General features: G+C 36.3%; 1 protein-coding gene across 1 annotated transcript; it reads left to right on the top strand.

Annotated features, from left to right (window-relative positions):
* Window positions 1-24,011, top strand: LOC125664199 (neuropilin and tolloid-like protein 2). Its single transcript, XM_048896803.2, has 5 exons — window positions 1-288; window positions 5,166-5,438; window positions 11,268-11,408; window positions 18,152-18,390; window positions 19,275-24,011. The coding sequence occupies exons 1-5, from the start codon at window positions 198-200 to the stop codon at window positions 19,536-19,538; spliced, it is 1,008 nt and encodes a 335-aa protein (XP_048752760.1). The 5' UTR covers window positions 1-197; the 3' UTR covers window positions 19,539-24,011.
* Window positions 24,012-25,171: the final 1,160 nt, after the last annotated feature.

Genomic DNA, 25,171 nt, shown 5'->3' with positions numbered 1-25,171 from the left:
GTTTGGGCCCAAGTGGAATTAGCCCCTGTGGATAAACCCTTATCATAAATGATCTCTGATATCCACCATACATTGGTTAAATTAATTTTTGTTCGAATTCTACCGGTCTTAATTATCTTGGATGCGAATAGATTTCGGACCGCACTGACTAGCACATTTTGCAATCAATATCATAATTTAGTCAGTGGTGACTGTGTATGAGTACATGGTATTATAGAATGGCACGTTTTGGGTTGATACTTTTTTTTGCAGTAGTGATACCCTGGATTTCAGCAATCCCCCCGAAAAGTGAGTAGATTATGTTACGTAGATCGTAAACAGTGGTAAAGTAATTTCTTAATCAGGGTATGTACAGTAATGGAGCTTAGTTAATGGCCTAATTTTTTGACACCTGATGATGGCATTAAGAAATGAATGTAACGCTGTGTCATATTATCATATTCTATACTTAATAAGAACGGATAAAATGCATTGGAACAGTCCCACCCCCTAACCACCACAGGAGTGCTGATTTATCTGTAAAGCCTAAAGTAAGTAAAGGTCTCCAAGTGTAAACAACACCCCCCCCCCCCCCCCCGAACTTCGCGAGTGCAGCTCAGTGGTTGTTTACATTGCACTCCTGTGTATCCATGTAGACCTAATATTCTCCATAACAAACCTGGCGGATCAGAGGGGCCTAGCCATCACCAGCACTAGACCAGTCTGTCCTCTCAGAGGATTTTCACACATCTAATTGATTGGTTGATGTTTTCCGCCACACTCAACAATTTTTCTATTATCTGGTGGCGACACAATCTAGTATACTATATATACTCAGATTATTGTGTCAAAACCCTGTGGGAGCCTGGAGATTGACCCCCCCCTCCCCACTTCCACAGTTGCTTGGCCATTGATGGATCCCCTCCTCCCATGTCCATGATAATCCACTGTAGTATATATAGGAGAAAGGAGAAAATCTTAGCTGGACCGGGAGTCGAACCCGGGACCCCTGCATTACTAGTCAGGTGCTCTAACCACTGAACTATCCAGGCCGATATCCACGGTTCGTATAGCCCTAATTACTACATTCCTCACTCCTTAATTTCTCTTCGCCCTCGAAGACACACAACCCAGGTTCTTTTCGCCCCCTACAGGACCTTCACCTGCAAGTCCAGGGGTGGTCAACGGCACCAGATGTAGTATATATATATAGAATAGAGTAGAAACTCTATGGCTGGACCGGGAATCGAACCCGGGACTCCTGCATTACTAGTTAGGTGCTCTAATCACTGAGCTATCCGGGCCGATATCCACGGTCCATATAGCCCTAATACGCAACTTCCGAGGTATCAGCTCTTCTGTGATGGAGGTACATTAAGTGTTCTGTTCAACGCTTGGGTGGGTACAAGATGTATACATATACTATAGACTAACTATGTAAATACGGATAAAAGTCATGAAAGAGTAAATTTTGCTTATATCAGTTGTTGGTATACATTAAAGAATAATATTTGTTTGAGTTAGGCCATTAAATTGAATATGAAATTAATTTTTATTTCCTCCTCTGCACGAGTGATATTTTAATCATAGAAAAACGGTGATTATCAAATTATTTTTCGCTAATTTATTATTAAATACTAATAAACTTACCAATATTGTGTGTCCCTGCAGATTGGGTGGTTGCATGATATCTGATAATCGGTAATTAATATTTGAAGGCAGCGATAAGCATTTGTACCCACCGCATGTGGATGATAGTATGTTTTGCGTCTCACTGTGCATAAGAGTTCCACAAAGGGAAAGAACTATGGGGCAACTCGGAAATTGCATATTACTACACCACTATAAATTGTTTATCTTAACTTTTCTGCAGCTTATCCATGCCTTTGGACTGTCCTATAAACCTAGGCTTTTGTTAAAAATAGACATCCTATTTTGTTTATATATCAAATCTTTAGGGATTAATTTCCATGCATGAATTATTGAAATCCTGATGAATACAGTTTCAATTTATTTATTGATTCACCAAACATGTTGGCAAAGTGTAGGGGATCAAAGTTTTACGTACAAATATATAGGGAAGTTTTTTAAAAAATCTTCTCAAGAACCATTTGGGCAGAGAAGTTTACATTTACATAAAAGCTTCCTGACATAGTGCAGATTCAAGTTTGTTAACATCACGGCTCTGGGGGTATAGGATGGGGCCACAATACTTGAATAGGGGATCAAAGTTTTACATACAAATATATATATAGGGAAAATGTTTAAAAATCTTCTTCTCAAGAACCATTGGGCGAAAAAAGTTTAAATTTACATGAAAGCTTCCTGATATAGTGTGGGTTCAATAGGGATCAAAGTTTTACATGTGAATAGGAGGGAAAATCTTTAAATATGGGTCAAGGTGAGTAATGTGGCCCAAATGGGCCTCTTGTATTTAACTTTCTCTTTTGCATGATACAAGTTTGCTCTCTATTACTAATTGATTAATTCTAATTAATATGATAATTACTCAATTCAACTACATGTACTCACAAGGCCAATGTTTAAAAAAACCAAAGTTAGCATGTTTCATTTGTGGGGTTGTGTGAATGAAAATTGCAGCTTAATTCCTTCGTTTGGTGCTAATTAAGGTAAAGCTTTAAAAATGCACTGATTAAAATGAAGCAATCTTTAATTATTTAAAGAGTGCAGACAAGGAATAGTATGAATGCCGTAAGGGAGACATATAAAATAGAAAGAGATGGGTCATCCAAAAAATATTTTAAAGGTCAGAGACTTTGTTAGTGAATCTCCAAGGAAATTAGCTAGGTAATTCATAATATCAACAGGAAAATTGAGCACGCCAGAACTGGTGTTTATCAATATTGCGACTCCTACAAGCACGACTTTCCCTCCTGGGGAGAACGAACACAATGAAAGTCAGTCTTTGGATGAAACATTTTTTTGTATCTGATTCATTAGATTCAGAAAGAACGATCATAATTGTTCTTATTGCCCTCATCCCTATTCAGGTTTATGTAAATTTCTTTTTGTTGTAAAGAAAAATGTGAACCTTACATAGCTTTGATAATTTCATTAGGATAAATAAAACTTGGTCTCATGATGTTCATTTGTTGAATCAATCTTTCTCCACTTTATACATAGTAATATAAAACTTTATTCCTGTACATGTTGTATATGCAGTATTCTGAATTTTCCAACCTCCTCTCTGTAATGTATAACTGTACATGTTGTATATGCAGTATTCTGAATTTTCCAACCTCCTCTCTGTAATGCATGACTGTACATTGATTGACTGATTGAGTAATCTGGGCATATGCCACATAATTGTTCCTCAAGACAAAAGTTGAACTTGTGTTGTAACTTTAGGCTAATCAGAAGGCCTCGCAACATTGTAAGTGCATGTAGTTTGTATAATTTTATTATCCCCCTCCCCCTTCGAAGAAGAGGGGCATATTGGTTTGCACCTGTCAGTCGGTCGGTAGACCACATGTTGTCCGCTCAATATCTTGAGAACCATTCACTTGATGATAATGATATTTCATATGTGGGTTGGGTATGAAAAGAAGAGGATCCCTATTGTTTTTCAGGTCAAAAGGTTAAAAGTCAAGGGTCAGTCTACTCTGGACATAGGAATATACTGTCCGCTCAATATCTTGAGAACCCTTTGCTTGACAGACATCAGACTTGGTACACTGGTACATCTTAAGGAGTAGATGACCCCTATTGATTTTGAGGTCACATGGTCAAAGGTCAAGATTCAAACTGGACATAGGAATATACTGTCCGTTCAATATCTTGAGAACCCTTTGCTTGACAAACATCAAACTTGGTACATTGGTACATTTTCAGGAGTTGATGACCCCTATTGATTTTTTGGTCACATGGTCAATCCACTGTTGACATAGGAAGATATTGTCTGCTCAATATCATGAATTGATGATACTACTCTCAATTAAATGATGTGTGTGTATAACCCTTTTCAATTTTGCACCGGGGGGGGGGGGGGGGGGGGGGGGGGGGGGGGCATATGTGTTTTACAAACATCTCTTGTTCTGTTATGATTTCATTGTCAAAAGCTAAGATTAACACATAAATAATTCATATATTTAAAGAGTGAATGTACATGTAATTTCTACTATTTTTTTTATGATATAAAAGTAACTTGGACTGTTAATGTTCTTTTATAAACCACTTAAATGGATTAGAAATATACCTTAATAATGGTTAATCATTGTAAACATTAAAATTGTGGAAAATATCAAAATTTGAAAATTTTTAGTTCAAATCGTGTTGATGCCCCTTTAAAAGCTTCTTCCATTGGTCGAGACTGTTAGTGTATAGATCATAGAATAAATGTGATTGAAAGTTTGAGAATCCTTCTATATTCCTGAACGTCTTGCAAACACTCGAGTGGCAGTTATGTTTGCCAGGTCACAGACTTACATACAACTTGATAGGCAGAGCACCTGACAGCGGGTTCAGGGGACCCAGGTCACAGACTTACATGTACATACAGCTTGATAGGCAGAGCACCTGACAGCGGGTTCAGGGGACCCAGGTCACAGACTTACAGACAGCTTGATAGGCAGAGCACCTGACAGCGGGTTCAGGGGACCCAGGTCACAGACTTACAGACAGCTTGATAGGCAGAGCACCTGACAGCGGGTTCAGGGGACCCAGGTCACAGACTTACATACAGCTTGATAGGCAGAGCACCTGACAGCGGGTTCAGGGGACCCAGGTTGGAATCTATGTCTGAGCAGGTCCTGGAAGTTACAGGTGAAAATGCTCATCAAGGGATAAAAACCCTTGGTTGATATGTTGATCTTCGGGGGGGGGGGGGGGGGGGGGGGGGGGGGGGGGGGGGGGGGGGGGTGAAGACTTTTAAAAAGGGAGGAATGTGACAGCTAGCCTGGTTAGATCAATGATGGCCAGATAGCTCAGTTATATAGCTCAAGGGGCTTTGGTTTGAATCTCAATTTAGATCATTTTTTTTCTTCTCCTTTCCTCTTACAAGTCTGTCCATTATAAGGGCACAGTAAGGAAGTCTAGATATATGCTATTCTAGACTTTTTATCTGTTTAGACACCTTGTGACTTGATAATGTTGATCCGTCTTATTGGGTATGAAGACAACTTCGTAATGGTCCTATGGTTTTAATATGAGAATTTTTTCACTCACAGAGTACATGGATAGTAGATGTGGGGAAACACTCATGATCGGTACCACAGTGCCGTCCATCCGTCTGGACCTGACATGGAGCAGCAAGTACAGAAATAATATGGACTGCGTATTGACCGTGAAAGCAGCCAACATCAGTGCCACCTCAGACACGCGAATTCTACTGGTGTTCAGGAAACTGGATATCAAGGGATCGGATATCTTCGGTTGTAGTTCATCTGGTGACCTTCTGTACATACACGACGGGCCTTCCACTTCGTCGTCAGCTGTCCGAGGTAGGTAAAATTATTTAATATTGTTCCACGACAAATATGTTGTATTGATTCCTGTGTTTGTTTCTTATTCATCAATTCACCTTAACGGAAAGCTCAAGTGAACTTTTATTGTCAAAATTTGACTGCGACTAATTTATTAGAACTAAAAATAGAGATTGTTTCATCATGCGGTTCAAAATTGCTTGCAAACTCTAGTTATTCTTTTTTAATTAAGAATAAAATATCTTATGATTTAAAATAAAATTTCTTGTTTAGTTTTTCAACATGACCAGTCGGACTAGTAAATCAACATTTTACCCGACCGGACCTATTATATAGTATACTTGGTCGGTCAGACGTGCCTTAGTGTCAAACCCTGAGTTTATCAAATCAATATGCAGGCATCGTCCTGTAGTGTAAATTCTATTCTGTTTACATTATATCCTGCAGGGTCGAGTGGGGTAAGCATCGTCCTGTAGTGTAAATTCTATTCTGTTTACATTATTGTCCCATAGAGTCAAGTGGGGCACCATTTGGAATTCAAAGATTTATACATCTTTAAAATTCTTATAAATTCAAGTTTGTTCACCCCGGGGTAAAGACGAGGCACGAAGAGGGGTTTATTTAGAGTTACCGGTACATAAGAAGATCTCGGAAAATTATATAAGAATTTTTTAAGAACTTTGAGATACAAAATGTGAAATTAGTATGCAAGTATCTTTCTGTAGGGTGGATTTAAGTTTGTTCACCACATGACTCCTTAAGTTTCATTGGGGCCACAAGACTAAATGAATGCATGTAATGGTGTACAAAGGATTATGTAGTAATGATAATCTATTAAAAAAAATCTTCCTTTCAAAGAATCACAATGTTAACTGGCTTCAAGACCATAAACTGAGAATAGACTGTCCATATTTTGAATCCAACTAACTTTTAAAATAATTTTCGTAAACCAATAAAATTTCAGTATATGTATTAATTTTCATTTCTTTTTTTTTATATATTAAAACCAGCATATTTTTAAACATTATGTGCTAGATAAATCTTCTAATGTAAGGAATCAAAGTTTTGACTATAGTCTCAGTTTATGGTCTTGAGGCCAGTGGAAATGCAATCATCCTCATCATTTTAGTTAAGTTTTAATTGTCTGGATTCTATCAGATTTTTAAAACTTGTCTCCACAAGCACAAGGGTGCAGTACATAACATAAAACATTCTCATTATGTAATGTTGAGTCAAGTTAGGTGTGGTCCTGTTTTGCACACTTTTGATAAATAGGTATAGGACAATAGGTGTGAATTATGTTCTGATAACAATTATAGTCTGCTCTCTATCTGCGATTTACCTGTATTTCAGCAGAATTCAGTCACCATTTGTGCATCACCATTATTTTAAACAAAATGGTTTGATCTGTAAAAAAATTCATGAAAAATTATCAATACAAAGAAAGAAAAAATAAGGCAGGTTTAATTGAAGAACACAAGACACGCGAGTTGCTCGAGTCGTAAATAAAACGTGTATTCCATAACACTGGTGCTGAACACGTGATGGAAGAGTTTACTCGGCTGACTTTAGCGGGAGTATCAAGTGTTCAACAGGGCGGCAAATATAACTAAAGTTTGATTAACTGATCATTGTTTTGTTTTTGGTAATTGATAGTAATATTTGTAAAATATTTGTAAGCATTGCTAGATGTATGTTTTAACTGCAATACATTGTAGATTAATTAAGTCAGTTTTGTGTTGGATTGTATACGGTCTACGTTTTGTTTGATTTTGGTGATATTTACACTATTTAAGTACTGTATATATTGTACATGCATATTCATGTAATAGATATTGCATGACATTGTACATATAAATACTGCTTGGTATCAAAATGAACTACCACATATAAAATGAAATATCATTGATACAATTTTCATATCAAACGCCATTTTTGAAAACATCACTAGAGCAATAGTTGCTGTTTTATTCACATTCAAGGAGTCTAGCCCCAGTCAATGCACAGGCATCTAGAGTTACCCGAGTCATAAATTCCCAGTCAAACATGCCTAAGAAGTAACTGCATACGATAGTTTATTTAATGGTTTTAAATCTCTATGTATCGGCCAAGTATGATAAAGACTATAGCAATTATGTCATTTACTAAGCTGGACAAATTCCTCCTTCCCGCAGGTGCATTTCTCCTGTCCCTGATTGTCAAATGTGTACAGAACAGGAACAAACTGGTGACCCCTTGACCCCAGAACTAAGGTGGAGCTGTACTATGATAAATATATTTAATTTAAGTTTTACACATTACAGTAATACACCAGATAGATAGGAAATTTATTTTAAAAACTACAAGGGTATATAAAGTTAAATTAATTTGTTATACTTTTATGTGAATTAGAGGGATTTGTGAAAAAGTAGTTTATCCCACTGTGTGCATAAACCACGCCCTTTAGGTAACGGTACATAGAAACGAATGACAATGCATGACAACGGGTAACAGTATAAAAATTGTTAACCGTGCAGAATGTTTGTGTGTATGTTACAGTGATTGAGTCCCTATATCCTTTGGTTAATTTTTTTTGTTGCCTTTTTGGGGTTTGTAATGTCCATTGTTGTTTGTGTGGAAAAAGTTCCATTTTGGGCTACAACTGCCCCCTTTGAAAATGCTCTGAATTCACCCCTACGTCCTCATTTAATGTACGGTGTCTAAGTTACTACTAACATAACCCCCAGGATGCTCCGAATTCATCCCTACGTCCTCATTTAATGTACGGTGTCCAAGTTTCTACTACCATAACCCCCAGGATGCTCCGAATTCATCCCTACGTCCTCATTTAATGTACGGTGTCCAAGTTTCTACTACCATAACCCCCAGGATGCTCCGAATTCATCCCTACGTCCTCATTTAATGTACAGTGTCCAAGTTTCTACTACCATAACCCCCAGGATGCTCCGAATTCATCCCTACGTCCTCATTTAATGTACGGTGTCCAAGTTTCTACTACCATAACCCCCAGGATGAGAGAAGGGCTGCAAGAGTTGTGGGAAAATTTTAAAAGGAATGTGTGATGAGAGTGCAGTTTTTTCAAATTAATAAGTAAATAATATTCTCTTATATCATGAACTAAGATTTAAATTATTCACTCCATGACCCCTGGGCCCAGGATGGGGGTTATGTGACTGCAAGTTTTACATAGTAGGAACATGTATTAAAAAAACCTACTTTTTAATTAAAATATTCTTCTCAAAAACCACAAGGGTTTTAGTTTTGGCAAATTGAATATGCAGGCACCCTCATGGTGTGTAGATTTAAAAAAAACCCACCTACACACTGAATGCATGGTGTCTGTATTCTAGAGGAGGGCTACTCTAGAGGGTTTTATAGATTACATGTATATGGGATTTTTTTATATGATGAAGATTCAGCTTTGTTCAAATCACGAGTCCTAAGGCCAGGGTAGGGCCACAATACAGGAGTTCAAGGTTGTACATAGGAAGAACCCCAAGGTTTCATTTGTTATTATCAAAAGTCTTCATTAAATGTTGATACACTATAATTCAAGGTCATTAAGCTCAAGGTCATTAAATGCAGATACACTATGGTTCAAGGTAATTAAATATAGATACACTATTGCTCAAAGTCATTAACTGTAGATACACTTGGTTCAAGGTCATGAAATGTAGATACATTATGGCTCAAGGTCATTAAATGTAGATACACTGACTAAAGGTCATTAAATGTAGATATACTGGCTCAAGGTCATTAAATGTACAGACCCTGAAATGTGCTACTACACCAGTTGCACGGTACGGTTCGGTACGCTTTATGAACGGTACGGTTCGTTTTCTGAACGGTACAGTTCGTTTCTTGAACGGTACGGTTCGTTTCTTGCACGGTACGGTACGCTTCTTGAACGGTACGATTCGCTTCTTGCACGGTACGGTTTGCTAAAAATAGCTGCACGCTTTGTGAACGGTTTGCACGTTTTATTAATGAGGTGGGCGTGGCCTGAACGCTTTGACTTCGTATAAATTGTACGTTTCGATAGTTTGTTTTCACTCGATCGGTCTTATTCGGCTCTTTGATTATCGGCTGCAGGATTTGTGGTTGTGTTAGAATGTGCACATGGGGAAATGAGACGTTATTTTTGATTGCTTCGATGGAATAATTCCATATTGATAACGTACATAAAAGTTATGAATAAAAGTTTTTAGAATTTGCTTAAGTCTAAGTCTTAATGGTTGTTATTACGTTTCAATTTGTTTTTCATTTCTCATCAGACATTTATTAATTTACGATTTTATAAAAAGTTGTTACATGAACTGCTCCCCAACATGGGCGTGCGTAAGTGTAAAAACAAAGCATATTAAGTTTCCGGATATAAATTACAGTGCCTAAATTGGAAAAGTTTTTAAGAAGAAGTGAATTTTGTTTTGAATACACTAAAGTCGCAAATGACACAATGATTATTTTCTGCACATCACATTTATTGTGATTTATCATCGGCATTATGAAAGATCCAGGATATCTGCACGTGAAGTTTGTATGTCCTTTTTTGTCAGCATTCAGTCATTCATAATTCGTCTCATAGCGAATTAGAAATCTTCTAACACTTTGCTGTGTAGTTTTGAAATCGTACTTTGTTTTAAGCATCTCGGTGATTTTCACAGTTGATAACCCAGCTTCGTGATGTTTGAGGATAATGCTTCGAATAGCCAGCGATAGTCTACGACCTCCTTTCCCATCGGGCGCCATTGTGAAAATAATATACTGTGGCTGAAAAAGTGGGTCACGTGACATAAATTGCACGCTTTCTGCACGGTACGGTATGCTTTCGGGCTTTTGGGGGCGGGGTTTGCATAATATTATCCTGCACGCTTTCTGCACGGTACGGTACGCTTTTTGAACGATACGGTTTGTTTCTTGAATGGTACGGTTCGTTTTTTGCACGGTATGGTACGTTTCTTGAACGGTACGGTTCGTTTCTTGCACGGAACGGTTCGGTTCGTTTTTAAGGTGTAGTAACACGTTTCAGGGTCTGTAGATACACTATGGTTCAAGGTCATAAAATCTAGATACACTGGCTCAAGGTCATTAAATGTAGATACACTATGATTCAAGGTCATTAAATGTAGATACACTATGGTTCAAGGTCATGAAATGTAGATACATTATGGCATAAGGTCATTAAATGTAGATACACTATGATTCAAGGTCATTAAATGTAGATATACTTTGGCTCAAGGGCCTTAAATGTAGATACACTATGGTTCAAGGTCATGAAATGTAGATATATTATGGCTCAAGGTCATTAAATGTAGATGCACTTGCTCAAGGATCAAGAGGGGACAACATAAGATTTGGATATATATCATGAGAATATTGTGTATATAAATGCTCATTTTAAAATACAGTTGAACTTCAGGATCTCAACCACTTTGTCTTTAAGTAATTTACCCTTGATATCTCGAATCCTCAAAATTTAGAGCAATCATGTATTGTATGCACCAGTGGGCTTACCCTCTCCTCCACTTTGACTGGGGAAGAAATATGACTACATAGAAAATCAATAAAAATTTACCATATGTGTTATAGAACGCCTGATATCCAAATACCACGAGAGGGAGACAATCTTTCAAATTTAAATTTTTGCAAAGCAAAGGGAATTTGCTTAGGTGAATGATGTGGCCAAACTTTATCTCATGATTGAAACTAATTGAATGCTTAATTGGCTCTTGTAATGTACAATAACATGTATAATGTAAATGGTGCATCTAGATTATAAAGCATTTCATACAAATTGAACACGTTAATGATTTGCAGCATTACTTTTGACTGGTATATATATTTTAGGACTGTCAAAGACCTTTTGTGGAGAGAGGGAACCAAGAGGGGCCTATATGTCTCGAGGAGATTCATTGACTTTCAGATTCAAATCAAACTTTTACAAAACAGATGATGGATTCAAGCTGCTTCTGACACCATTCCACAAAGGTACGTAGCATATGTCATGATATTCCATTCCTGCGGGGATCCGGGTTAGAATAGATCCTCAGTACCCTTTTCTTGTCGTAAGAGGCAACTAAATGGGGCGGTCCTTTGGATGAGACCACAAAAACAGAGGTCTCATGTCACAGCAGGTGTAGCACAATAAAACTCTTTCGCTGCTCAAAGGCCGTTAGCGCCGAGCATAGGCCTAAATTTTGCAGTCTTTCACCGGCAATGGGGACATCTCCATATGAGAGAAAAATTCTCGGGAGGGACGTTAAACAACATAAAATGAATCAATCATGTTTCACAAAGATGGTACATCTGTCAACATTCCATAAAGGTTTGTACCTCACAAAGGTTAGTAAATGACAACATTCCATAAAGGTTTGTACCTCACAAAGGTTAGTAAAATGACAACATTCCATAAAGGTTTGTACCTCACAAAGGTTAGTAAAATGACAACATTCCATAAAGGTTTGTACCTCACAAAAGTTAGTAAAATGACAACGTTCCATAAAGGTTTGTACCTCACAAAGGTTAGTAAAATGACAACATTCCATAAAGGTTTGTACCTCACAAAGGTTAGTAAATGACAACATTCCATAAAGATTTGTACCTCACAAAGGTTAGTAAAATGACAACATTCCATAAAGATTTGTACCTCACAAAGGTTAGTAAAATGACAACATTCCATAAAGGTTTGTACCTCACAAAGGTTAGTAAAATGACAACACTCCTCTGATGCCGTTCCACCTGAAGCTTGATTAGATTGATTGATATTTTCCGCCACACTCAACAATTTTTCAGTTATCTGGTGGCACCCAGTTTTTATTGGTGGAAGAGAGAACCCAGATACAATGTACCGATCTTCCAAAAGTAAACTGGGAAACTTTCTCACTTACCGACGCAAGTGGGATTGATTAGAGATATACAGATGTAGATTCAGAATAGAGATATTCTGATCTGACAAATTGTGATTCGTGACAATAATTTTGGACTGGAAAGCTACTGGTGTAAAGCTTGTTGAGAGGGGGTGTTAAAGCTCACATTTCCTTTGACCTTGACCTCACTTTTCCATATAATAATAATAATGATTGGTTTTATATAGCGCCTTATCCAGCGTATGCTGCTCAAAGCGCTTTACAATAATCAATGTACATTATTACCCCGGCAGACCTTATATCAATCTAGGAAGCATACAGTGCAAGCTGCCATTACAAGCGCTAGAGCACTAACATTCTAACAAGATCGTTCACTGTCTATAGCCAGGTACCCCTTTTACACTTGGGTGGAGTGAGGAAATTCATGTAAAGTGCCTTTCCCAAGGACACAACGTCAGCCCTGCCGCGGCCAGGACTCGAACCCACGACCTTTCGGTCGAGAATCTGACGGCCTAACCACTCGGCCACTGACACCACAGTGTGTAACAGACGCCATATTTGGTGTTTAGCTCAATTTCAAAGTCACTATTGACAATATTTTTTATGAAAACTCTTACACTGATATAAGTTAGTGGTAGCTATTCAACTGTGACATTTTTTTACCTTGACCTTTCCTGTGACCTTTACCTCACTATTTCCTATTTGGTGGTTAGCTCAGTTTCAACGCAATTAATGAAGAATGTTTTGCCCCTTTCGGAATATGTCCAGGGTATATAGTAGAGGAGCAGATTGACTAGTCTTATTTCAGTTAGACTGGTGTTTTTCATATCAGTTATGATATCCATGTATATAATGAGGATCAGCATTTCATGCAAGAATTTTTTTTCTTTTGTTAGAAGTAATTTTGAATAATGATAACTTTTATATTGATAGCTAGGCAACATTTAACCAATGCAAAATTGCCCATTATATTAATTTATAGCAATTTTCTTAGAATTTTGTTAAATGTGAATAATATCTAGGTTGAAATGAATGTGTGATACTTGAATCAAAAAGTTTAAAGATAAAAACATTTTGAAAAAAGGTCACATCTTTTATTAGAACATTTTACCACAAAAATAGTGCATATTGATAAGGGAGTGTTAGAAAGGTTTTCTATCTTATCTATGTGTGATATCACTTGTAAACAACTGAGATTTAAATGTTATAAAGCTTTGAGTAAATAACAATAGACAAGAGTGTTTCAAAGGTTCTGTTTATATTGTATAATTTGTGATCTAACTTGAACATGCTATGACCCTTTCTAAAGGGAGATAATCACAAAAATGCAAAATAGAGTGTGGTCATTTAAAAATCTGTTTAAGAACCACTGGGTCAGAAAAGTTCAAATTTACATGGATGCTTCCTGACATTCTGCAGATTCAAGTTTGTTAGATTCAGGGTCCCTGGGGGTATAGTGGGGCCACAATAGGGAATCAAAATTTAACATGTGAATATATAGGAAAAAAATCTTTATAAATTTTCTCAAGAACCATTTGTTCAGACAAGTTCAAAGGACTTAGTGCGTTTGGGGCCAAATTTGGCCCCGTGTTCAAATTAAAAGATATCCCCCAAAGTTCTTTAATAAGCTATATGATATTATAAAATGATTATCATATGTCCGTAAGAAGCTTTATTTTCATATAATACATACATAAATACAGTATAGTTTACGATAACTTTGTGCCATCTTGACGTTACTTTATGCGACGTCATGAACAAGAAGGCTGTGTCTTATTATTATTATTTTTTGGCAAAAATAAAAGTGCTCTGATACGGCACGGTATATAATAACGAGAGGGTATGTTACATACAATGGCAGAAATGGCGAAGGTATGCACAGTGTAACGATAATTTGTCACGAATGTACATATATGACAGAAAATAACTTTATAATGTAAAACTTATACGGTACCAATTTTGATGCACCAGATGCGCATTTCGACAAATTATGTCTCTTCAGTGATGCTCAACCGAAATAACAAAATATATTAATTTATAATATTTATCCGTGTATAACACAAAGCGATGTATGATACAGGCACATAGAATAGGGGGTGCTTTCTTAACAACGTATATTTTTGTAGTAAAGATATATTTGGTGACTTCCCTAGGCCACTTTTTAAAAAATAATAGTGAATGGTAAGAATGCAGTTTCGAAGTAGTACTAATAGGAGTTATGAAATGAATTCATATATTGAAGGGAGCACCCCCCCCCCCCCCCAACCCCAACCCCAACCCCAACCCCCGGAATGAAGAACTAAAAGTTAGGGAAAACGTAAACTTTAATCAATATTATATTTAATGAAAATATATTTGATGTATGTCAACCCTAACCCTCCCCCACCCCACAAATTAGGATTTTGAAGAACATGTTGGCTTTTTGTTTCACTGAATTTTACAAGTATTATTTTTAGACATAGTGAAGTCAACTTTTCCGGCTTCCCGCTCCCCCTTGAAAAAACGATCCTACATGTCTGTAATAAAATAGGTAATATACTAATATTCACGAAAGGGTAACACGTTACGAATCCTGGGGTAATTAAAAAATTATAACAATACAAATCCTGCAGATATAGGCCTAGGACTAAATATAGTCGTATAGCACGACAGTATATGCACTGTAAAGTTAAATAAAAAGTAGATAAGAATTGCATTGAAATAGCTCTACTTTAAATGAAAAAAGAAAAATATCTTCATATTGGTCGTTTCTACTACACTCTACCGGCTGAGGTAACGTAGTATGTAAGTTGACAAAATGATCTATCAACCCATCATGACGTCACTTTTGAAAAGCGACGTCTATATACCGAAATGCATTGTACATGTATAAATCGGCCTCGTGCTCTGCCAAGCATTTAGCCATATAGATTAATAAGAAATAGTAGCATTTTGTGTTTGGCAAAATATTTCATATAATGCATTTTCCATTGATTAAAAGTAATTGATATCAAAGTATTCCTAACTAGTGTATATTTCACTTAGTTACAGGACACGGAAGTAAGATGGCATGATTAATATATAATACACAACACAAGCCTGACAAAGGAAGACATGTAAATATCGTATCGTGACATTGCCCCGTTAAATTGGTGTTAGGAATTTTATCATTTGATGCGGTGTTAGGCGAGTATTTTCTTTTGTAAACAAAATATAGGTAAATTTATGTAACAACACATATATAACAACATCCATAAATATGACATGTATTTCCATGCTGTAAAAACGCTAAGAATATGAACGTTAAAATAAGAAATAAGTATGGTCCGCACAATATCACCATCGTAATTTTTTGTATATATGAAATGCTTAACCATAAATGTTTCATGTGTGAAAATTTTAAAGTGGTGATATTATGCGGACCTATTCATATATCTTTAAAAGTGGTTAAATTTTATGAAATTTTCCGGAAATTTGTGTTCCGTACGTATTTTGGCTACGTCAATGTAGTAGAAATGTGACACATTTTCAAAGTTTCGTTTTATTTTTGAGACAAGTGTATCTCTGTCAGTATTTTGCAATGTAGAAGTTTGATTCAACATGTACTTCATTTTTGAATAATTCAGGGGGCCAAATATGATACCAAACGAACTTAGTTCTTTGCATGGCAGCTTTCTGACATGGTGCAGATTCATGTTTGTAAACAATCATGGCCCCAGGGGATAGATTTGAGCCCCAATAGGGGATCAAAATTTTGCATGCAAACATATAGGGAAAATTTTTAAATATGGTCCAAGATGACTCAGGTGAGCGATATGGCCCATGAGCCTCTTGTTTCCATATTGCATTACAAACGTTAGATTGGGCGGGGCATTCATATGGACATAGTTCTTGTGTATAATGGATTCTGGAGTAGTTGGGATTTTACATTTTGCGTGATGGACTCTAGAGTAATGGGGACTGAATCAGTCACCATGGGGAGTATTGTTTTGTATGAATGTTTACTAACACTTCAATTGTTAATCAGTTGATATATATGAAGAATTCTTTCTTTAAATCACACCTTTCCATTGCTAGTTGCCACACATACAGTGTTACTGTCAGTTGTACATTCTCTGGACTTCATGGCAAGCAGAAAAACAATTTCACGTGTAGTATATTAACCTCCATTTTTATATCAAATCAAAATGCAATAATAAAAAAAATATTTATTAGGTTTTTTTCAGTAAATATTCCCTAGAAATGATGAAATCTCCTCATGGTACATCTAAAACATGTTAATAATCACTAATTTGTCACCATGCACAGAATGGTTGGAAGAATCCATTTTGTACTAATTTTGTACTTCTAATGAGTGTTGTACATGTAAGGCACCTCTCCTAAGCCTGCTGGAAAAACCTGTGAAGTTGTGGTTGGTATTACTGTGTTCTTACTTCCAGTTTTCGGGGGCCTCCTTGGCCAAGTGGTTAGAACATCGCGCTCAAAATCACACGGCTTCATATCTCTGTCGGCGCGGGTTCGAATCCCGCTCATGCCGGGAAGTGAGAAAGTTTCACAGTTTACTTTCGGAAGGTCGGTGGTCTCTTCCCAGGTACATTGTATCTGGGTTCTCTCTTCCACCAATAAAAACTGGGCACCACCAGATAACTGAAAAATTGTTGAGTGTGGCGGAAAACATCAATCAATCAATCCAGTTTTCATGGGTATAAAATTTTGTGTATCTGTCAGAGATACAGATTGTATGTGATTTTGTGGAGATCTGTCAGAGATACAGATTGTATGTGATTTTGTGGAGATCTGTCAGAGATACAGATTGTATGTGATTTTGTGTATCTGTCAGAGATGCAGATTGTATGTGATTTTGTGTATTTGTCAGAGATACAGATTGTATGTGATTTTGTGGAGATCTGTCAGAGATACAGATTGTATGTGATTTTGTGTATTTGTCAGAGATACAGATTGTATGTGATTTTGTGTATCTGTCAGAGATACAGATTGTATCTGATTTTGTGTTTCTGTCAGATATACAGATGATATGTGATTTGTGTATCTGTCAGAGATACAGATTGTATGTGATTTTGTGTATCTGTCAGAGATACAGATTGTATGTGATATTGTGGAGATCTGTCAGAGATACAGATTGTATGTGATATTGTGTATTTGTCAGAGATACAGATTGTATGTGATTTTGTGGAGATCTGTCAGAGATACAGATTGTATGTGATTTTGTGGAGATCTGTCAGAGATACAGATTGTATGTGATTTTGTGTATTTGTTAGAGATACAGATTGTATGTGATTTTGTGGAGATCTGTCAGAGATACAGATTGTATGTGATTTTGTGGAGATCTGTCAGAGATACAGATTGTATGTGATTTTGTGGAGATCTGTCAGAGATACAGATTGTATGTGATTTTGTGGAGATCTGTCAGAGATACAGATTGTATGTGATTTTGTGTATCTGTCAGAGATACAGATTGTATGTGATTTTGTGGAGATCTGTCAGAGATACAGATTGTATGTGATTTTGTGTATCTGTCAGAGATACAGATTGTATGTGATTTTGTGGAGATCTGTCAGAGATACAGATTGTATGTGATTTTGTGTAGACCTCAGCTGCTCTGTGTCCTTTATGTAATTAATGAGCAGTAATTTTACGCCGTTAATCTCGTAATTCTGTGGTTTACAAGCAGCATATGAACACTGACTGTTGACATTTCAAAGGGAAAAAACCAAAATCGCAGTGTTTTTTCATGATGTCACTACACATTTACTTTGATGGATAGAAAATCATCTTGACCTTGAAAAGTATTGCATAAATCATGAAAATATTGTCTTAACCAACCTTGAAAATATCATCTTAACCTTGAAAATATTTATTATACAGGAACATGCACAAGCTCTGAATATCGCTGTAATGCTGGGCAGTGTATAAACAGCAGAAATAAATGTGACGGTTACCGACAGTGCGGAGAGTATGCAGACGAGTGCAAGATCACCAGAACCACCTCCTGGATTGCTGGCGTAGTTGTGGGTGTCATTGCAGTTATAGCTGTAATCGGCATAGCTGTTTTCTGCATCAGGAGACACTTTATTAATCGCCGGAGTTCTGGGGGCGTGGTCAAGGTAAAGGGGATGAAAGATCATTTATCATTATTGTGGGTGTTATCTTTATTGACTTCAGTGACTAATTGTTCCAACTTCAAAACAGACACGTCACAAACACATTTTTATACCCCCCTCAACAAGTTGTGGGGGTATACTGGAATCGGGTTGTCCATCCGTCTGTAGACGCAATGGTTTCCGGGCTCTAAAGCATTATCCTTTCCACCTACCGTCACCATATCATATATATGGACTACCCATGGGATGAAGATGTTCCCTATCGATTTTGGGGTCAAAGGTCAAGCGCACTGGACATCGAAGTAGCAATATGGTTTCCGGGCTCTAAAGCGTTATCCTTTCCACCTACAGTCACCATATCATACATATGGACTACCCATGGGATGAAGATGTTCCCTATCGATTTTGGGGTCAAAAGGTCAAAGGTCACGCACACTGGACATCGAAGTAGCAATGTGGTTCGGTGTGTCATGCCATTTGTTTTTTACACTCAGAAAGAGGTAGTTTATACCTATTACCAACATCCTTTGGGAGATTGGGGTAAGAGGGGGGTATTCTTAGTGAGCATTGCTCACAGTACCTCTTGTTGTAGTTGCAATTATTGTAATGTAGCCCTCTTTATCCCCCCCCCCCCCCCCCCCCCCCCCCCCCCCGCCGCCGCCAAGTAGGAGAGGGGCTACATTATTGCATCTCATTTTCTAAAATTAATTATTTTCTTTTGCATTGTATAAAATTTCCAAACTTCAGTAGTCGTTGATTGAATATTTAAGCTTGATACTATTTTGTACATCATGCCACCTATGATAATGAATTTTTTTTTGTATTGTAATGAATGTTAATGCTTGCATCTTTATCTGTAAGTAATTTATGAACTGTATGTTTTTCAGTACTCTTCCCCACCACAGCAGGTAACATCAGTACCTACATACCAACAACCAGGGGTGAATCCGCCCTACCAACAGCCGGTGGTGAACCCTCCCTACCAACAGCCGGGCACCGCTCCTGGGTATTACCCCCAGGGGCCAGCACCACCTCCCCAAGGCTACCCCCCACAGAATACCGCTTACCCACCACCTTATCCTGAGCAACAACAGCCTGGTTACCCTCCAGCTACAAATCCCTATCCTTATGGAGCCCCTACTGCGCAATAATGAAGTTGTAGAGTTTTTGAGGTCTCTGTTGATAGACATCTCGGATGTCTTAAAGTCTTTTGTTTCTAGATGTTCATTGGTTATATGAAGAAAAAAGATCTGATTTATTCTTGCCTGTTTAGCCTGCTGAAGAGAACTATATCTTTGTGGTCTTTTTGAATCAATTTGATTGGTTCATGATTATTTTTGCACGGGGGAGTTTATATAATGTTTTTGTTACACGGCTTGTGTAAGCCTCTCTCTGTATGTGAGCCCTCAAACACATGCAATATTTGTCTGAATTCAATATAGGATGTCATTATTCAAATTCATTTAGTGATGTATTACAGCAATGTGTTTCTATTCACTGATATCTTTTCAAGCATTTCCAAAAATTGATATAGATATTAGAAATAGATTTTATGGACTACATCATAATACAGAGTACAGTCTAAAGTGTAGTCTGATTGTGGTCAAGAGTGGCTTATAGTTGTCACCGATCACATGGCTTACTTTTAATGGTTCTAAATGGTTGTTTATTTTATGATAACTATTGATATTCATCAGAGTTGATCATTTACAATGAATGATTTGATGAGGACATTATCTCCATGTGTTTGTCCATAAGCCCAGTAATCAAGGTCAGGAAAAGCTGGTATTATAATGGAAAATAAGGATCCTATTACCAGTCTTGTTTGAGAATGACCCAGGAAGTGTGAATATGATTAACCCAGAGAGTGTGGGTATGATTGACCCAGGGAATATGAATATGATTAACCCAGGGAATGTGAATATGATTAACCCAGGGAATGTGAATATGATTAACCCAGGGAATGTGAATATGATTAACCCAGGGAGTGTGAATATGATTGCAATGTTTACAGAAAGGGAAGTTTAGAAAACCCACCACGTTGATTTTTGTTGTTGATATTGTTGAATATGACTGCAGTTGGTTTTCTAAATTAAGTGAGTATCAAAGATCTTCACTCGGCAGATATCGGTGATTGTCAGATGTAAATTATCTCCCTTCAGGCAGTTCCACACAAAATATCGGTGATTGTCAGATGTAAATTGTCTCCACACAAAACATGATCAGGAGAAAAACAGCATACATCCAGTATTTACGTCGGTGGACACTCAATAGCTCACAGAAATTTATTTCAAAAATTAGTATTCATATACAAATCATTCCTGATATGACTCTCACACAAATTATCAGAGTATGTACATCAAAACAGGAGATGATTGACAGGTACTCTTAGTTAGTTTTGGGTTATTTATGATATTTAATCTATCGTATAACTGCAGGTGTGATGTTCAGTGTCAGATAACACATTGAGATTACGTTCAGGTTGTTTCATTCAAAAGTTTTCAACGAAAAAAAGTGAACTAAAGAATAAATAGTGTATTGTATCCATGCTGTGATTCCAAAGAAAACCTCCCATTCTATTCCGTTTCTTCCTTTTACAGGAATGACTTTAGAATCATCACAACATGTTTTGATACAAGTCGTATAAGTTGCACATCTGCAATGAATATTGATGCTTTGGAAACTTACGTTATGTATTTATACACCGAAAATTGATTGTCTTTCATCTTTGCAAGTAGCCGAGTGTGTGGTGATAAATATGTGTATAAGAAAACATTTTGATTTCCGTTTCACTGTGTTCACATGAAAGCTTATATATATCTTAGGTTGTGATTTAAATAGAAAATACTGGCTACATGTGTTTGATAAATACATGTACGCTGTAAATGTATTTTATATTTACTCCTTGTTGTAGGATCTTTTGTATAATTATTTCCTATTTGTTTTCGATGGAGTTCATTTGTGAGATGTTTACATGTACATGTTTTGTATTGACTGACATTTTATACTAGGCATGTTTAATTTTAATGTGTTGCTTTTTTTTTGTTAAAGGGTATATTGAAATGGTGAAAGTTGAATCAAAAACTATATATAGATATGTTGGTCATCAAAAACTATATATAGATATGTTGGTCATCAAAAACTATATATAGATATGTTCCTGTAGTACTACAGCTTTCCGTGTTATTGCTCCCTGTAATTCTAGTTGTTATAATATGATGATATATTCTGTTCATTACATGTACTTTGACATTGTATTTGTTGTAATAACATTGTCAGTAATAGTAAAAGCATAGTTAAAATTTAAGATTTATAATTTCCACTGACAGTTTGATAGTACCTGTACATTTATATTCAGTAGATATTTTTAATTATTTCTGTGCTTCTTTAAATGTTGACTCCCACCCCCATTTATAGATTACCTTGTGTAAGTACGTGGCTTTTTCTACAATTTACGTTTTCTTTATTCCTCTATAATGTTTGGATTCAAATCCACTTGCAGGTTGTATGTTTTTTAAACTTTGAGAATTGTCAGAATTATATTTGATATTTTGAAGGTTTGTTTTGTACGTTAAATATTTTGATGGATTCAGATTGGGAAAGCTTATACACAACTTTTATCTGATTTGTCATAAACAAAAACAATGTTTGCATTTGAATCTTTGAGCAGTGATCCACTTTAATTACGTGTATTTATGTACCACCATTAATCAGAAGTTTGAAATGTCTTGTTTAACTACTGGTGAGTAGCCATGATAGGAATTGTATCCTATAAAAAATTTGGTCTTGTTTACACTACCTGTCAGTTCTAAAGGTTAATATAAGGATAATATATACAGTTTTGATTGGTTGAAAATTTTCTTCAGTAAACATTTTTCTAAATCTAACATCCACCCCCACCCCAAATATATTAAAGGTAAGGTTCTTAGAAATTAAGTTGATGATGTATCTCCTTAAAAGAGGAGACAAAGCATGGTGAACAAACCCACCATTCCTTCTACAAAACTGAAATTTTAAAATTTTCCAGGACAAGACTTTTAAGGAACAAATCAAAAAGCAACAGAAATACTGATGTCGCTGACATAGTCCACTTTTTTATTTGGTACATTAGTTTCTGTTGTGTTTCCCCTAGGGAATGTATAAACACTGGGGGAATACACTCACTAGATAGGGAAACTGTGAAAGACTGATGGGAATTTCTCTAAATTTATGAAACTATCTGTCATTTTTATCTGAAATATTGCAAATAATAATATATGTTAAATGTACTTGTTTTGTATTGTTAAAAAATGTTTGGGCTACAAAAATAACTTCTAAGGAATCAATATTCTGAGGAAGTGAATGAACCCTTTGGCAAAGTAAATGAAATCGAACTTTCTTGTATCTTTTCAACACATGCTGTGGAGCTAATTAATGTAAATGTATTGTGGTACAACACCTAATGTAAATGTATTGTGGTACAACACATGCTAATGTAAATGCATTGTGGTACAACACATGCTAATGTAGATGCATTGTGGTACTCTGGAAGATGTTGTCAGTGTATTCATAAAGTTTAGTTATTTTGTTGTTATACATGAATCTTTGTGTTTTTCAGTGTATGTGTTTATTATGACCTCCGCAGACAAAATTATGGCAGGGTACATATTGTATATTGTACACAGCATTTCTATCTGTCTGTAGAGAGTTTTCTTAAATCTCATACACTTTTTCTCCACCATATAAAGACGTACAACTGATATTTTTATAATAATTGGAGATTTCTTCATTTTACTTGTGTTTGACTGTTAATGTTAACATTGTGAACTCATTCCAGAGGTATAGAGAATACTCAATATCGTAGATCTGTATTAAAACAAAGCCATCACACATTCCCCCTAAGTGTAGCAGGTCTGGCATTTGTATACACTGTACTTCGCGTTGTTTGTTAGTGATGTGGTAGCAATTTAATCTTCTCTGGAAAAAAAACGGAGGTGGGGGTAGTATTTGGACAACACTAGTGTGATTTAAACATGTCTGCCATCACGAGGTGTTTGTTGTGATTTGTTGTACATTTCCTACTTTTAAAAATGTTTTTCATCATAAACCACTGGAATCAACATTTTTTGTCTTTCATGAAGTAAAATTTTTGACTTCTCTACCCAACAAACATAGTTCTGTAGAATGTAGTCTAAAAAGATATTGGTGAATAGTCATCTAGTACGTGTAGTGTCTTTAGAAAATGTGTACTGTAGCATTTTGACCATTTACGATGGTAGTCATTACAAAATATATGTTGCTATATTATAGCTAGGGGAGGGGCAAATATTATCGTATTTATATTTGGGTGAAATGTTCTTGTAGCATAATTAGGCTAACCCAGATTAAAGGGGGAGTGGCAAAGATTATCATATTTATTTTAATTTGGGTGAATTTTTTTAGCATAATTAGGCTAACCTATTAATTGCTTATATCTACTCTATCAGACACCACCAGTCATTTCTCACCTGACAAATACAGTGTTTACCGTGTGCATCCAGGTGAGCAGTTCAGGCTCTTGGAAGCCTCTTGTTGGATTACATTAAGTTGAATTATTTGATTATATTCTTTAGCATGCTTTTTACTCAATAAACTTTTTAATTCAATTCACGTTACTGCTTTTCATTTTAAAGATTTTTTCAAGTTATCAATACCCTTGGGAAGGCAATTGCGGATCCAGAGGGGTGGGATTTTCAGGGTTGGAAACACACACCCCCCCCCCCTTTCATCAGAAAAGTTTACTAAAAGAAGGTAAAGATAACGCATTTTGAGGGTAAGGACGTCGCTTTGAAAACCAAAAATTAATGATAGAACTCCCACTTTCAAAAATCCCTGGATCCGCCCGTGGAAGGATAAAAAAAATATTGATAATAATTGATATTTGACAAAACATTGATGGTAAGGATTTTTTGACAGCGGCACAAAGGTGTTTTTTTGGTGTGTTTCTTTTTTTCAAAATACAAATCCATAAGTAATCCTAGCTGTATATGGTCTGAGCATTGGGTCGAAAAATCGCAGAAAAGTTCTTTACGAATGTGATACAAAATGATGAGGGGGAAAATCCAACCTGAACTGAGGTGCACTAGGAGTAAGTGTGGTTTGTGTAAAAAATTAATGAAGGTTAAATCAACGATTTTAAATAATAATTTGAATATTAACAAAATGCTGATCTTTTAAAACAAATTAATAATTTGTTATAACAGATTGATAATTTGTTTTAACAAATTAATAGTTTGTTGTAACAGTTAGTAATTTGTTATAACAAGTTAGTAATTTGAAATAACAAATTAGTAATTTGTTCTAACAAACTATCAATCTGTTATGAAAAAAATATTAATTTGTTATAACAATTACTAAAAAAGATACTGCTGCGGCCCTAATTTGCTTCCGTGGAATTCAGATATTGTTTACATTGCACGTTTTGACAGGTGTGCAGCCTCCGATCATTGGACACAGTCAAGACATTGCTGGCGAAAATCTGACATGTATTTGATGGGATAGAAAGTAAGCCATACAGATGTGACCCTCTATTGGGTTACTTCGGATCCTAGTGTAGCGATCTACATGAGCGGATCTTATTTTAATCTGGGGACAGTTTCACAAAACTATCCTTCGAATAAGATCTGTCGTAAGACCAAAATTTATCGTAAGATCCATCATAGATGTTTCACAAAACTGTCAAAAGATTGTTAGAAATCTTAAGACATCCAGATACTTGTCTCAAGTCTATAGTGAACTATGTTTTGCTAAGAGGTGGGTAGCTTAT

Source organism: Ostrea edulis, chromosome 1 (assembly GCF_947568905.1).
Source record: "Ostrea edulis chromosome 1, xbOstEdul1.1, whole genome shotgun sequence".
NCBI lineage: Eukaryota > Metazoa > Mollusca > Bivalvia > Ostreida > Ostreidae > Ostrea > Ostrea edulis.
This window is presented reverse-complemented; position numbering and strand designations above follow the sequence as displayed.